Source organism: Tiliqua scincoides, chromosome 2, assembly GCF_035046505.1.
Source record: "Tiliqua scincoides isolate rTilSci1 chromosome 2, rTilSci1.hap2, whole genome shotgun sequence".
Classification (NCBI taxonomy): domain Eukaryota; kingdom Metazoa; phylum Chordata; class Lepidosauria; order Squamata; family Scincidae; genus Tiliqua; species Tiliqua scincoides.
Window position 1 is genome coordinate 121860860 of NC_089822.1, and position 12933 is coordinate 121873792.

The 12933-nt window shown below is 45.3% G+C and overlaps 1 protein-coding gene across 1 annotated transcript in view; it reads right to left on the minus strand.

Moving 5' to 3' along the window:
- COL5A3 (collagen type V alpha 3 chain) overlaps positions 1 to 12933 on the minus strand; it is a 130675-nt gene that overhangs the window by 77179 nt on the left and 40563 nt on the right. The window contains exons 7-10 of the mRNA XM_066612797.1: positions 9054 to 9176; positions 5474 to 5644; positions 3429 to 3476; positions 1866 to 1907 (exon numbers count right to left, since the gene is read on the minus strand). Of these exons, the coding sequence (XP_066468894.1) occupies positions 1866 to 1907; positions 3429 to 3476; positions 5474 to 5644; positions 9054 to 9176 (384 nt within the window). The remainder of the gene's footprint in view (positions 1 to 1865; positions 1908 to 3428; positions 3477 to 5473; positions 5645 to 9053; positions 9177 to 12933) is intronic.

Below are 12933 nucleotides of genomic sequence, written 5' to 3' on the forward strand. Positions count from 1 at the left end.
TAAGAACATAAGAACAGCCCCACTGGATCAGGCCATAGGCCCATCTAGTCCAGCTTCCTGTATCTCACAGCAGCCCACAAAATGCCCCAGGGAGCACACCAGATAACAAGAGACCTCATCCTGGTGCCCTCCCTTGCATCTGGCATTCTGACATAACCCATTTCTAAAATCAGGAGGTTGTGCATACACATCATGGCTTGTACCCCATAATGGATTTTTCCTCCAGAAACTTGTCCAATCCCCTTTTAAAGGCGTCCAGGCCAGATGCCATCACCACATCCTGTGGCAAGGAGTTCCACAGACCAGCCACACGCTGAGTAAAGAAATATTTTCTTTTGTCTGTTCTAACTCTCCCAACACTCAATTTTAGTGGATGTCCCCTGGTTCTGGTGTTATGTGAGAATGTAATGAGCATCTCCCTATCCACTCTGTCCATCCCCTGCATAATTTTGTATGTCTCAATCATGTCCCCCCTCAGGCGTCTCTTTTCTAGGCTGAAGAGGCCCAAACGCCGCAGCCTTTCCTCATAAGGAAGGTGCTCCAGCCCCGTAATCATCTTAGTCGTTCTCTTTTGCACCTTTTCCATTTCCACTATGGAATCTTACACTCCATTCTTCTTTCAGACAATGTAGCACCAGAAATCCATAGAAGAATACAACAAAGATATAGGCATCACCAACAACATACCCAGCCCGAGTTCTAGTACAGACAGGTGCCAAAAAGCACAAGTCTAGGCATGACTCCTCAGGAGGAAATCCAAGTGATTTCAATGCAATTTACTTCCAGGTAAGCATGTATAGGATTGCAACCTAGGACTTCAAGTACTCAGGAAGTGAAGTTTCAACTCCTGATCCCTTCGGAAGACTGGCAGAAACAGAGCATTCAAATATATACAATTGTTTATTCTACTTCTGCAAACCTGCTTAATCTATTCAGGTTGTAGAATTCAGCATTCTGGGACAAGAATTTGGGAGCATCTGGCATAGTGCTTTGAAACTTTCCTTTCTTTAAAATGCTGGTTACATGCGGTCATCTGTATCCATCTGAGAAACGAATGATTGGGGATAACATGAAGTTTTGAGCAGGGTAGAATTTGAACTCGGGATTCCCAGATCCAAGTCCAGCTCTTTCTTTGCTAAAGTAAACTGGTTTGAATCTGCTTTAGTTTATCATAACTGAGTCTGAGAGGGTACCCTAGCAGGAATCTGTGTCTGTTGAACTTAGGGAAGTAGGTGACCAAATATGGCAGCCATTTTCAACCTTTTTAAACTCACAGCACACTGGCAAGGTGCTAAAACTGTCAAGGTACACCATCGGTTTTCTGACAATTGCCAAGGCACACATGCTGCCAGTGGAAGGCTCACATCCCCCAATGGCCCTACTAATAAATGACCTTCCCCCCAACTCCTCCGGCACACCTGTGGATCATTCACAGTACACTAATGGGCCACAGAGCTCATTAATCACTGAAAATCACTGTGATAAGGGAAGCCCATGTCGGAGAGGTACCTTTTGAGAAATGACTGAAAAAAACATTTTTGCAAGCTCTGAACCAATTGTGCCAATTCCATGCTGAATTCCACCTGAGACCATGAGAATCTCAGAAGCAACATGGTTGACATAATCCACACAAAAGCACCCACACAATATCAACATCTGAATCAGTGCTACAGCACCTAACCACCAGTGCAGGAATTACCAACGTAGACATTGCCATTGCCAAAGACAGACATGGCACAAGGCACTGACATTCCAGAACACAGCACAGCAAGCAACAGATGAACCACAACTCCAGGTGATCACCACCAGATCTGGTGTGCCAGACTGGTCTCCCAGCCCTCCCCCAATGCATTAATTACACTCACCATTGGACCTGGATATCCAGGTGGCCCTTCAAAACTCCTGCCCTGCAAATGAAAGAGAAAAAGTTAGTACTGTTGTTACTATCAAAGAGTCTGGCAGATGAAAAAATGGAGGAGCGAATGTTCTCAGAGTTGTGTAATATAGAATAGTTATGTTTAAACATTCTTAGAACAGCCTTTGTGTACCTGTAATTCAGGATGCCAGAAATATCCGTGATTTTATACTTCCAGAGTGACAGTCATATATACGTTATTCTGAAGTGTCCTGAACTGGCAGCAGGATTCTCAATATTGTTGTCGGATCCATGAAAAAAAAATGCTGATTTATGACCCAATCCTATCCAATGCTGGCACAGAGGGGCTGCCAGGCCCACACTGTATCCAGTGCTGGAAGTGAGCAGGTGTGAGGTCTCCTTAGGATAAGGGAACATTTGTTCCCTCTCCCTGTGTGGAGCTCCAACCTGCTCAATGGGACTACTCAATCTGCAATAGCTAACAGAACCAAGTTGCCCCCTGCCCCCTGTAGGGCTTTCCAGCCCAGGACAAGGGTTAGGATACAACAGAAGCCTCCTCCATCATCCCACCCCCTCCTGGGCCTGAACTGACCCCTCTCTGCCCCACCCCAAAACACCCCCTCCCTGCCTCAGTTCCACCCTCCCACTGCCTCTCTGCCACAGCACTTACTTGTCCCAGAAGCTGACAGGCAGGATGACACAGGCCTTCCTGCCACTGCCAATTACTCCCCAGGTGTTAGACAGCACTTTATAGTGCTTTTATGACACCCAGCACTAGCACTCTCAGAGCACAGGATTGGGCTGCCCATTACTTAAAGCTGCTGCGTCCTCAATTTTGCCAGCAAAAATACACATCTGCACGAATTTGTAGCTACATCTGTGCTTTTGAATGTGGAATACGACATGAGCATGTGATACACAGCAACGATTCAGAATTGAGCCGCTGTGTGTTCTTCTAAACGGGGAATGGGATGAACATGTGGATAATAAAATATGCACTGGATGCATTCCCATGATTCTGATCTGCTCTTCAGAAACATGGATCTGCTTTTGCTGACAGACGTACCTAACATGTGATGCCAGTACGCAGGAAGATCCATTAACGTAAAGGAACAGCTTTTGAACAACCTTACGTGTAAGTAAAGTAAATTCAAACTTGCCACGGGCAATCACCAAAAGAATTTCAGGATTGTTTCGGGTTCAATGGTTTCTCTAACTCTGTCACAAACTGTTTTAATTGTAAACCATCTTGGGAGTCCTTTTATTTGAGAGGTGGTATGAAATTCCCTAAATAAATACACCTTAAAACTTTGTACTATATTATGTCTGACATCCAGCATTGGTAATCTGCCAAAACATCCAAAAGGTTCCCAAATCCTATTCCTGGAGTGTTCACTGCTCTTTGGAAATCACAAGTTTTTAAAAGGTTCACCCCTCTTGGATTAAAACCTAACTGACATCAATGCCAGGCTACCATTCAGGAGTTGAATTGGGTCCCCACTCTCATTGGCAGAGGAATGGGAGTGCCAAGGCAGGGAAATGCCATACTCACAGCCTCTATGATTGCTGGTTCCCCTTTCTCTCCCTTCAGATTTGTTTCCTGGAACAAGCACAAAGAGAGCAAATTATCACACTGATGGCCAAGCTGCATCTGTCATGGAGGAGCAGCTATCTCCCATTATCAAGGTATGAATTTACTGATGAAAATAAGACAGATTGTGTATATTAAGTGAAAATTCTCATCTGTACCATTCTGCGTGTGATGTCATTGTGTGCCATGTGATGTCACCTTAAAAAAAATAGCAGCTACTAGCGGGGGGAGGGCCCACATCACAGTCCTAATGAAAATAACCCTGGGATAAATAGCAACTGGGGGCAGGACTTTCATTGGGGCAGCAACTTGGGAAGAAAGTGTTAAGCCAATGCATAGTCAGGACAGCAGCAAGGTCTGATGTTTCCAACACATATCAGCAAAACATTTATCAAGGGAATATGCAAAGCTTTTACGAACCAGCTCCATAAAACCGCTATGAACTGCAATGTACGAGTTTTTTAGCTTGTAGTTTTATTGAGCTAGTTTGTAAAGAAATTAAATATTTCTTTGATAAAGATTTCCACTGGGAGTACTAGTCGTAAGCAGCTGTCCTGTCCATGCATTTGCTGTGAGTTTATAGATGTCCCTGATCCTCATCTCCATTTGTAGAAAGAGTTAAACTCCCCATCATCATGTAGTCTGAATCATACCCCCATCCCTACTGTAGCGTGCTGTGTCATTTGGCCCTTACCGAGCAAGGACATTTTTACAGTTCGCTTCGACTATTCAGTCCGATGAAATGGAGACTAACCATGAAGCTGAAAGACTAAAAGGAGTTGAAGAGCAGAAAATTTGTGCGAAAGAGAAGTTTGAAAGATGAAGAAAATGTAGTTCTGGACTTGCTGGATGTGGAATTGGCTGCTGCTTCCTTCCCAATCTGCAAACGTGCAGATAAATAAGTGCTTCACTAAGACACAAACCCCCACTGAGCTTTCTGCCAGAAGAAGCTCACTCAGGAAAGCTGTTGCACACTTACGGGATGATGAGTGAAGCAGGAACAATTGACCCATTTGATATTATCAGATTCTAGTTTGAAAATTCAGAACCACATCTTATGGGTCCTACAGAGTAGCCTCTGGAAGGCATTTCTGCTCAACGTTGCATGTACGCAACAGGGATCAAATGTGTACACCCGTGAGCTGGGCAGAAATGGGTTAAATGCAGAGCTCACATTACCAATGACATCAGTAATCTTAAAAGTGTTTGTAACAAACATATTATGCTTTAAAATAGAAATAGTTTTGAATTTGATCAACATTATAAGGGGATTCCTGACAAATTCCTAATTTTGGGGGGGGGGGGTCAAACATAAGGCCTGGGGACCGGATGCGGCCCGCGGAAGCTTTTTATCCAGCCCTCAGGCTCTCAGCTGTTGAGCAGTGCTGAGGTATCACTTCTAAAAGGGCAGCCCCCACGAAAATTGGGCTCTCCCATATCTTGAATATGATAAAGATTTGCGTGTTTTCTCTTCTGTCATTTGTAGTTAATGAGTGAGGAAAAAAGTGCTTATTTTTTGTTATGAGTTGTTTCATGACATCACTTCCTGCCTAATGTCATCACTTCCGGCCCTCAGCAGGCATCATGAATGCCATTCAGCCCTCGGTGTGAAACAAGTTTGACACCCCTGCCCTAACTCATTTAATACGCAAAGCTAAGGGTGCTTTATCTCCGACCAACCCACCTAAGGTTAAGGAAATCACTAGGTGTAATACAGAGGGGAGCATTTTGCATAAACGCACATTTTCGTTTTATGGGCTGCAGTAACCTAAAGTTTGAGAACTCGACGCATCTGTCAAGTTCCATGAGTCTCAGTCAAAAACTATGACGCATCTGGATGAATGCTCCCATTTTGAGAGTAACACAGCCCAAAGATGCCTCTCTCTACTCCAGCAGTTCCCAAACCTTTGGTGCAGCACTGAGAAGATGGTAGCCACTTATTGTGCGCTCGTGTAGCCCCAGGGCTCCTAGTAGCATACTTTGAGAAACACTGCTCTAGTCATTACCTTGGGGATCTGGACAGAAGTTTCACTACGCTCTGCTGGATCATACCGCTCTTCATCATACTCCTCATATTCCCTGAGTCCGTAGTCAAGTGTCTCATCATATATCCTATAGGTGTCATTGGAATCCATGCCTGTGTCCTCACTGATTACGTACTCCTCTCCAAGTAGGTCCTATGAGAACAGAAGAACGTAATAGAGGAAGGAAGCACAGTGGATACTTTGACTTTCAGGAACTTTGTGCACAAACTACTGGACCCCACATTCCTTTCTCTGGGTGACTGCCCCCTGTCCCCTGCAGTTCAAAGGAAGAACAGAATTGTCACTTGCCCAGTCCTGTGACTGTACATTCTACCTAATTTTGTGCAGGAGGAAACCACTGTCCTCTCCCTAATGCACAGGCGTCTGGAATGACCCAAGGTATGCTTTTTTACAGAAACAGACACTAGTTGCATGGGGTGTAGCTCAGTGGCGGGCATGTTTTGCATGCAGAGGGTTCCAGATTCAATTCCTGGCACTTCAAGAAAAAGGCCTGTTGAAATCAGGAGAGCAGCTACCAATCTGTATAGACAACATTGACCTAGTTGGACCACTGGTCAATGCAGAAGCAGAGTTAGAAGGGAGTGGCGCTGTACGTACAGCACACTTTGAAATGCGCTGCGTAAGCCCCCCTCAGCATCAGAGCTATTCAGGACAGCAATGGTATGTTGCTGCTGCTGTCGCTGCCCCAAATGGCCCCGATGTCGAGGGGCACGTACACAGCAAGTTGTGGAGCAGTTTCCCCTCCCATCAGCTCCACTTCTGGGTCAACATAAAACAACCTCCTACGTAAGACACAGTATACAGATTGCCTGCAAAGTGCGCACTGATGTATGCCACTCATTTATATTTACATAACAATACTTGTTGTAGAAATACAAATGAGTGGCATATATCAGTTCGCACTACAGGTGGAGCCTGTTTATCCGTGGATTTTTCATCCATGGATCTGGCTCAAAGCGGTCCCCCGGACCTGCACCGAGTCAGACGTGACTCCACCTGAACCCTCCAAAGGGGACCGGAGCCATGTCCGCCCACTGCCTCTGCGGGAAACCAGAAGTGACATTTTTTCACCTCTCTGGGCCATTCTGAAACCCGCAGAGGCAGTGGGCAGACACGTGCTGCCTCTGCAGGCTTCAGACAGCCTTCCGGAGGAGACCAAAGCACAGCTCCCTACCCCTTTGGATGGAGAATGGGGTGGAAAATTGCGAATTTGATTATCCACAATTTTCAGTATCAGCAAGGGGTCCGAGAATAGATCCCTCACCGATACCGAGGCCCCACCTGTACAAGCTTTGTTCATGGTGGAATGAGGTGCATGAGCTCAAGGTCCACTCAGATGAACAAGACAGATTTCTGTGTGAACCCCCCCTTGGGCATAAAATAAAAAGAAAATACGTTTAAGCAATAGGAATGTAAACTGAGGTCAAATAAAGGGAATAACATATTTATCCCTTCCTTTTCAAACAGCAGGGATTTACTTCTAATTTTTGCAATAAGTAGTGTTCGTACCGCCAGTTCAGCAAGAACTAAACAACTACTGTTCCTCCTTGTTCGAGGCACAGGCTGAGAAAGATAATTAAGAGCTATCCTGTTCAGTTGAGGAGTACAGAAAATGCTGCCTTTGAAAAGGACACACTGCCCAATTATTTCTGTCCCAGACAGTTGTAGTCGCACTCTACCCTAGAACTGTTCATGTCGTCTCTTTCGATCATCTCAGGGGAGAGGGAGCAGTAAACTACAGCTGGGTTTTCCCAACAGTAATTTAAACACTGAACTACTGCCGGCCACAGACAAACCCTACTGTGATAGGGCCATGTCCAGCAATAGCTCCAGCAGGGAGTTAGTCGTAACCTGCCAATGTAAGCACATTGCATCAGAGTCGCTCAGTAATAGAATAAGCTGTCAAGGGCAGTTATGGAAGCTTTTTTTCCCAGATTTTCAGGAAAAAGGTTAGTTGGCTTTTGTGGATGCCGTATCATGAGTGAGAGTGAGCTCTGGGGTGCAGTGACGGATCCTGGCGTGGGAAACCTAGGTTATTTGATTTTTCTCAGTAAACTGCTCTGTGAACTTTTTTTTGTTGAAAAGCGATATATAAATAACGTTAAGGAAGAAGTAGTAGTATGTGATACAGCCTTTCTGGGATTCTGTCACTTCAGAACGAAGAGGGACAATCACATCTCTAAACGTTCTCTAACATTAAAATACCACTGCATGCGCTAAACGAGCCTGCGAAAAAAGGGTGTGCTACTAGGGCTGCAATCCTAATTACTCCTTACCTGGGAGTAAGCCCCATTAACTATAATAGGGCTTACTTCTGAGTAGACATGCATAGGATTGGGCCCTAGGCCCAGTCATTGCTGAAATATACAAAATTTGCCTCCCCCACTCCTCCTAATTCACCTGGCTAGAAGGAGTGGTCCTCTTCCCACCCCTACATCCAATCAGGGCCATCTAAAAAACATGTGAAAAGTATGAATCAGGCTCTTCTCCCTCACTCTTTCTTTGTAAAAACAAATTAGGAAGTGCAGAATGTGATGGGAGCTTTCCCAGAACGTCCAAACACTTCCTGTTTTGTTTAAAGGGACCAACTCAAGGAAGGAAAGAGGTGAGGGGTAGGAAAGTAGATTGCTACCTTTTCGCATGGTTTTGGGGGGAGTGCATGGAAGTTGCAATTCACTTCCCTACCTTCTAACCTTGCTCCCTACTTGTGCAGTCCCTTTAAATAAAAAAGGAGCTATAGAACATGCTGGAAACACTTGCAACACATTCCACACTTCCTGTTTTATTTAAAGGAACTGCATAAGGGGGAAGCAAGATAAAGGATTGGATAAAGAGCCTTCTAGTCAACTTCTCACTCCCTTTTAACGAGCAGGAAGCAGTTCAGAGTAGCTCCGTCCATGGAGGCTGGGTAGATGGTGGCAGGTAAAAGGTATGGCAAGTGTGTTCACCTCTCTCTACAAGCTGCCACTCAATGCAAGGTTTATCATTCGTGACATGCAGGGGCTGGTCCCGGTTAGAATCCGAGGTTGGCCCACTCATGAGGCTGGGTGAAATAGCCACTTTAAGTGACAGGATGAGGGTGGAGAACTAGCAGAGGATGCCCTAGATCCTGTGTCCTTCCCATTGTCTCCATTCAAGAGAATGGTCAGAGACAAGTTTGTAGTAGCACCCCTTGCCAATGTTGGCTCAGCTCACTGCTTCTTCAAAACAGACTGGACGGGAGGCACCTGGGAGTGGAAGAAACAGTAAATGCACAAAGAGGCAGAGGCAACAATGATGGAGATGTTATGACTCAATAGGCCTGTACCACATGTTGTTCCTAGCTGTGTATATCAAGCCTATGAAACCCACTTCTGTGGACAGCACAAATTTTGACTCCTGGACTTTCCCATCTTTTTCTCTCTACCCAAACCACTGCATCAAATCTCTGCTCAAGTTGCAAATATTCTGAGTCCCAGAGTTTCTCCAGGTTCCAGGAATGAGAGGATGATTTTCCCAAAGATCTCAGAGGCCTAGTGCCTCATTTCCCAAGTCCTCCTACCTCATAATTGTTGGTTAGGTTAAAGTTGACTGTGACAGTGGTAGTAGTGAAGTCTCCATCGGAACCCTCTTCCCAGAGCTCACTGGCTGCTTTTGTAGGAGTAGCTTGACTCACAATCTCATACTTGAGGGTGGGAGAGGAAATAAGGTATTAAAAAAGGAGCTTCAACACTGTTCATTTAAGTCAATTTTTACCCTGCCTGCACTTGAAAGGGCGTGTCCAAGGAAACTTATAAAAACAATAAGTACAAAAAGTGCAAATAAAACAATATATTAGGCAATAAGACACAAATAATGTGAAATACAATCAGCAATGCCATAAAAAAACAATTCAAAGAACAAGCAGCGGCATAAAAACATAACCTAAAACAGTTTAAGACACAGCATAAAGCAGCAATAACAAGAAACAGGAATCAAAACTGTTTATCTGTTATTGTCATTCTTACAGTGCACACACAACACTAGGCAACTTGAGTGGGTTAGAAATATGCCAGCCATCCAAGGTGATCCTGGTGTAAGTTAGACTCTAGGCCAGATGACGCCTAGCACCCAGAGGTCACGGCAACTAGAGCCAACCATGCCTCTCAGTGCAGTAAGTTCTGTTGGGACTGAAATACAAAAATTACAAGCTATGAAGACCCTGAAGCCTCTTGACATTAGTGTTGCCAGGTCTCCCGCAAGTCAAATCCCAAGATTCAGAAAGTGCAGTTTGAGAGTTAAAAGTACCTGACAGATCAGGAGGTGGAGTTCTGCAGAGCAGAGACAAGCCCTGGGGGCACTTTGTGGGGCAGAAAATGGCAAGTCAGGCAAAGAGCCTGGCTGTGCCTTGCGCTTACGGGCAGAGCCTGGTGGACTTGGGGGTAGAGCCGAAAGCTGCAGCTTTCAAGCCAAGCAAAATACAGCCTGCCCCAATGACTACAGACCCTCACCCTGAGAATTTACTCCTTTTCCTGGAGGCCTTGAGGTGAACGCCAAAAACTTGAAATGTCAAGTCATACCTAAAGATCTGGCAACCCTAACCAGCGTGTGTGTTGGCATCCTTCAGTCTCGGAAGACTATGGTGTCACGCTCTGAATGGTGGTTCTGGAACAGAGTGTCCTCTCCAGTGTGCGAAGCCTGGGAAAAGTAGGTATGGAGGATAGGCTGTTACCCATGCAGCAAATCCCCCCTCTCCACGTCGCTGAAATGGTCCAATGGAAAGGCAGAAGCCAATACGGTTGGTACCAGCGGCGTCGCAGGAGTTGCCAGAACGTGACTGTGTTCAGCCATGAACTGCCTCAGGGACTCCAGCTCCGGATTTTGCCTCGAGGTTGACTCCTGAAGCCTTTTCCATAACTGGATGTAGCCACAAGGCAGTGGAGGTTTGGGGTCAGAGTTTTCCTTCTCTCAGATGAGCTGCCTTCCCAGGCTGACGAGTCCCATCTACCCGGTGGCTGTTTAGTCGCCTCTTACGACAAGTACAGCCAAATTGAGGGCCTATTCTTATTCCCAGCCCCCAGGGGATAAGCGTGGTTGCATGCATATTATGTACCAGCAAACATTACATGCCCCAAATCTCTGTGTAGAGGCTACATGCTGTGGGGAATCAATTCACACAGTGTACCTGAATACTCACAAGACATGCATGCACCACTTATGAGCCCACTGAATATCCATCCTTTGGATATAGTGCTTGCATAGGATCAATGGACCACACTGAGTACCCATTCCATAAATTTATGTGACTCAATGACTACACAATCCATGTCTATGCAAATTGGACTTATACATGCATATCCCATGGAAACATTGAGTGTGCGCATGGACCTCTCTAGCTCACTGAGTTAGAGCCAGGGAAGGCACATCCAGAGTCCTCGGCAGGCCTACATCACTATACTTAACTTCAATCTCCACACAGAGGTTCCCCTGAATTGAGCCTCAGAACTGGAAGAGACAGCTAAGTAACAGCACAGAAAGCAGCTCTCCATCTAAGGAAGGAACTGGGTCCATTCAATGTTACTGTTGAGTCACAAAACTATTAAAGATCCAGTGGGAAAAAACCATTGCAGCGTGGAGTATTGTGTGATCCTATGGGCAATACATCATAATCTAGGCAGCAGTTCTCAGACTTTTAGGGAGCTGCTTACTCCCTAAGTTAATCTTTGTAGTGGAGGGGTGAGGGCAATGACGCGATCCCCAGGATTGTGTCAGCACATTCTTTCTCATTTGCAGGGCCCATTCATGTTGAGTCAAATCCGTGTATAAAAAATTTGTGTATAAATAGGCTGGACCTGCACATGGATTTTTTATACATGGATTTGACCAACACGAATGACCACTGCAAATGAGAAGGAATGTGCTGATCCAAAGAGAAGGGGGAAAATGCATCTCTTTAAAATCACAGTCTAAAAAACTGCTTTTCTTACTTTGTAGAGAGACAGTCATGCAAGTGATCGTACAGTTCTTCAGCTGAGTAAGGCAAAGGCAAGGGGTCCTTTGCATTTCTAATTGCTGACTGCCTGTCTACAACAGTAAGAAAAACAGTTTTTAAAACACAATTGTAGAGGCACACTTTGTAATTTTTTAAAATTGTTTTTATTTAACACATTTCATGATGTCTATCAGCAGGGAGTCCCAGAATCAAATCCCTGGGAATGCTGAGACATTAGGAACAATGGAGGGGCAAGAAACCTGGAAGTGGGTCTTTAAATCTATTTTTCCACTGTCTTTTAATCCACTGATTTTTTTTTATCCACAAGGGGTTCTGGAACGGAACCCTAGCGGATAACGAGACAGACCTGTACAGCCAAAAGCAACCCTTCAAACCCTGCTGTGAATTTTGCCGTCTCTCACCACACTGCTAATATTTCTTTGCCCATTTTCCAACCTAAAGTGGTATCCCAACAGGCCTGTCAAATTCAACTGAGATAATCTCCTCAGCTGTAGGCCAAGTCACATTACTGTGTCCAAGGAACCTAACTGGATACAAGTAGTTTTTCATGCGGAGCACGTTGATTTTGGAATGGCAACCCAGTCTTGTGAGCACTCTTCCATCAAACTTGGCAGCTCTGCAAAGATGTCTCAAGAGGTAATCTCTACGTTTGCCATGGCCTTCTCAGGACCGGCTGATTAGGCCAATATCCACCCAAGAGATCAACTTTGGTTGATCACACCGTATATTTAAACAAATACACACACAGTCTGTGTGAAACTGCCCCTGTACTGCAGCCTCAAACGTCCATCTCAGACAAAGAAGCTGGGGACAGGAAGAGACAGAAGGTGCCCATGTCAGCGCAGAACCAGAGAGCTGGTGGGTGCCAGCTCTTCCCTGAGAAGGAGCGGTGAAGAGAAAAGAGACAGATTCTCTTTTCTTGCCAACGCTGATCAGCCCAGCAGCTGGAGCTCTGATCCTAGAGAGAGAAACTCAGCCAATAGCTCAATTTGGCAGGAAAATGGTTCCTCCTAATCAAGCCAAAAGTGACTCACGGGCAGGATTAGCTCAGCTCCCCCTACCCCATATTTCACAAGTTTCTGGATGCTGTCCCTGACAAAAAAGGACCAGTAGTGGGAGGACGTTGGCTGGTTATAGGGCAGGAAAATGTAGGAAAGAAATAAATTTATGCCATGAAGACTGAGGGGGAAGGTAGAAAGATGAGATTGATCTGTCTGTAAGGAAGCAAATTCAGTTTAATGCCTTCATTTGGGGGAAGTTGATCAAAAGCTGGAGAGCTAAACGTAACTATATTAACCTTTCCAACCCACCAATATCCTAATTTCAAGGGCCACGCCACACATTTTTTGCTATTCTAGGGGCATCTCTAAGCCAAGGTCTGGGGCTGATATCCGATACACCAGTGGCTTTCAAACTTCTCAGGAGCTTTACTCCTGGGGTAAGTCTCTGT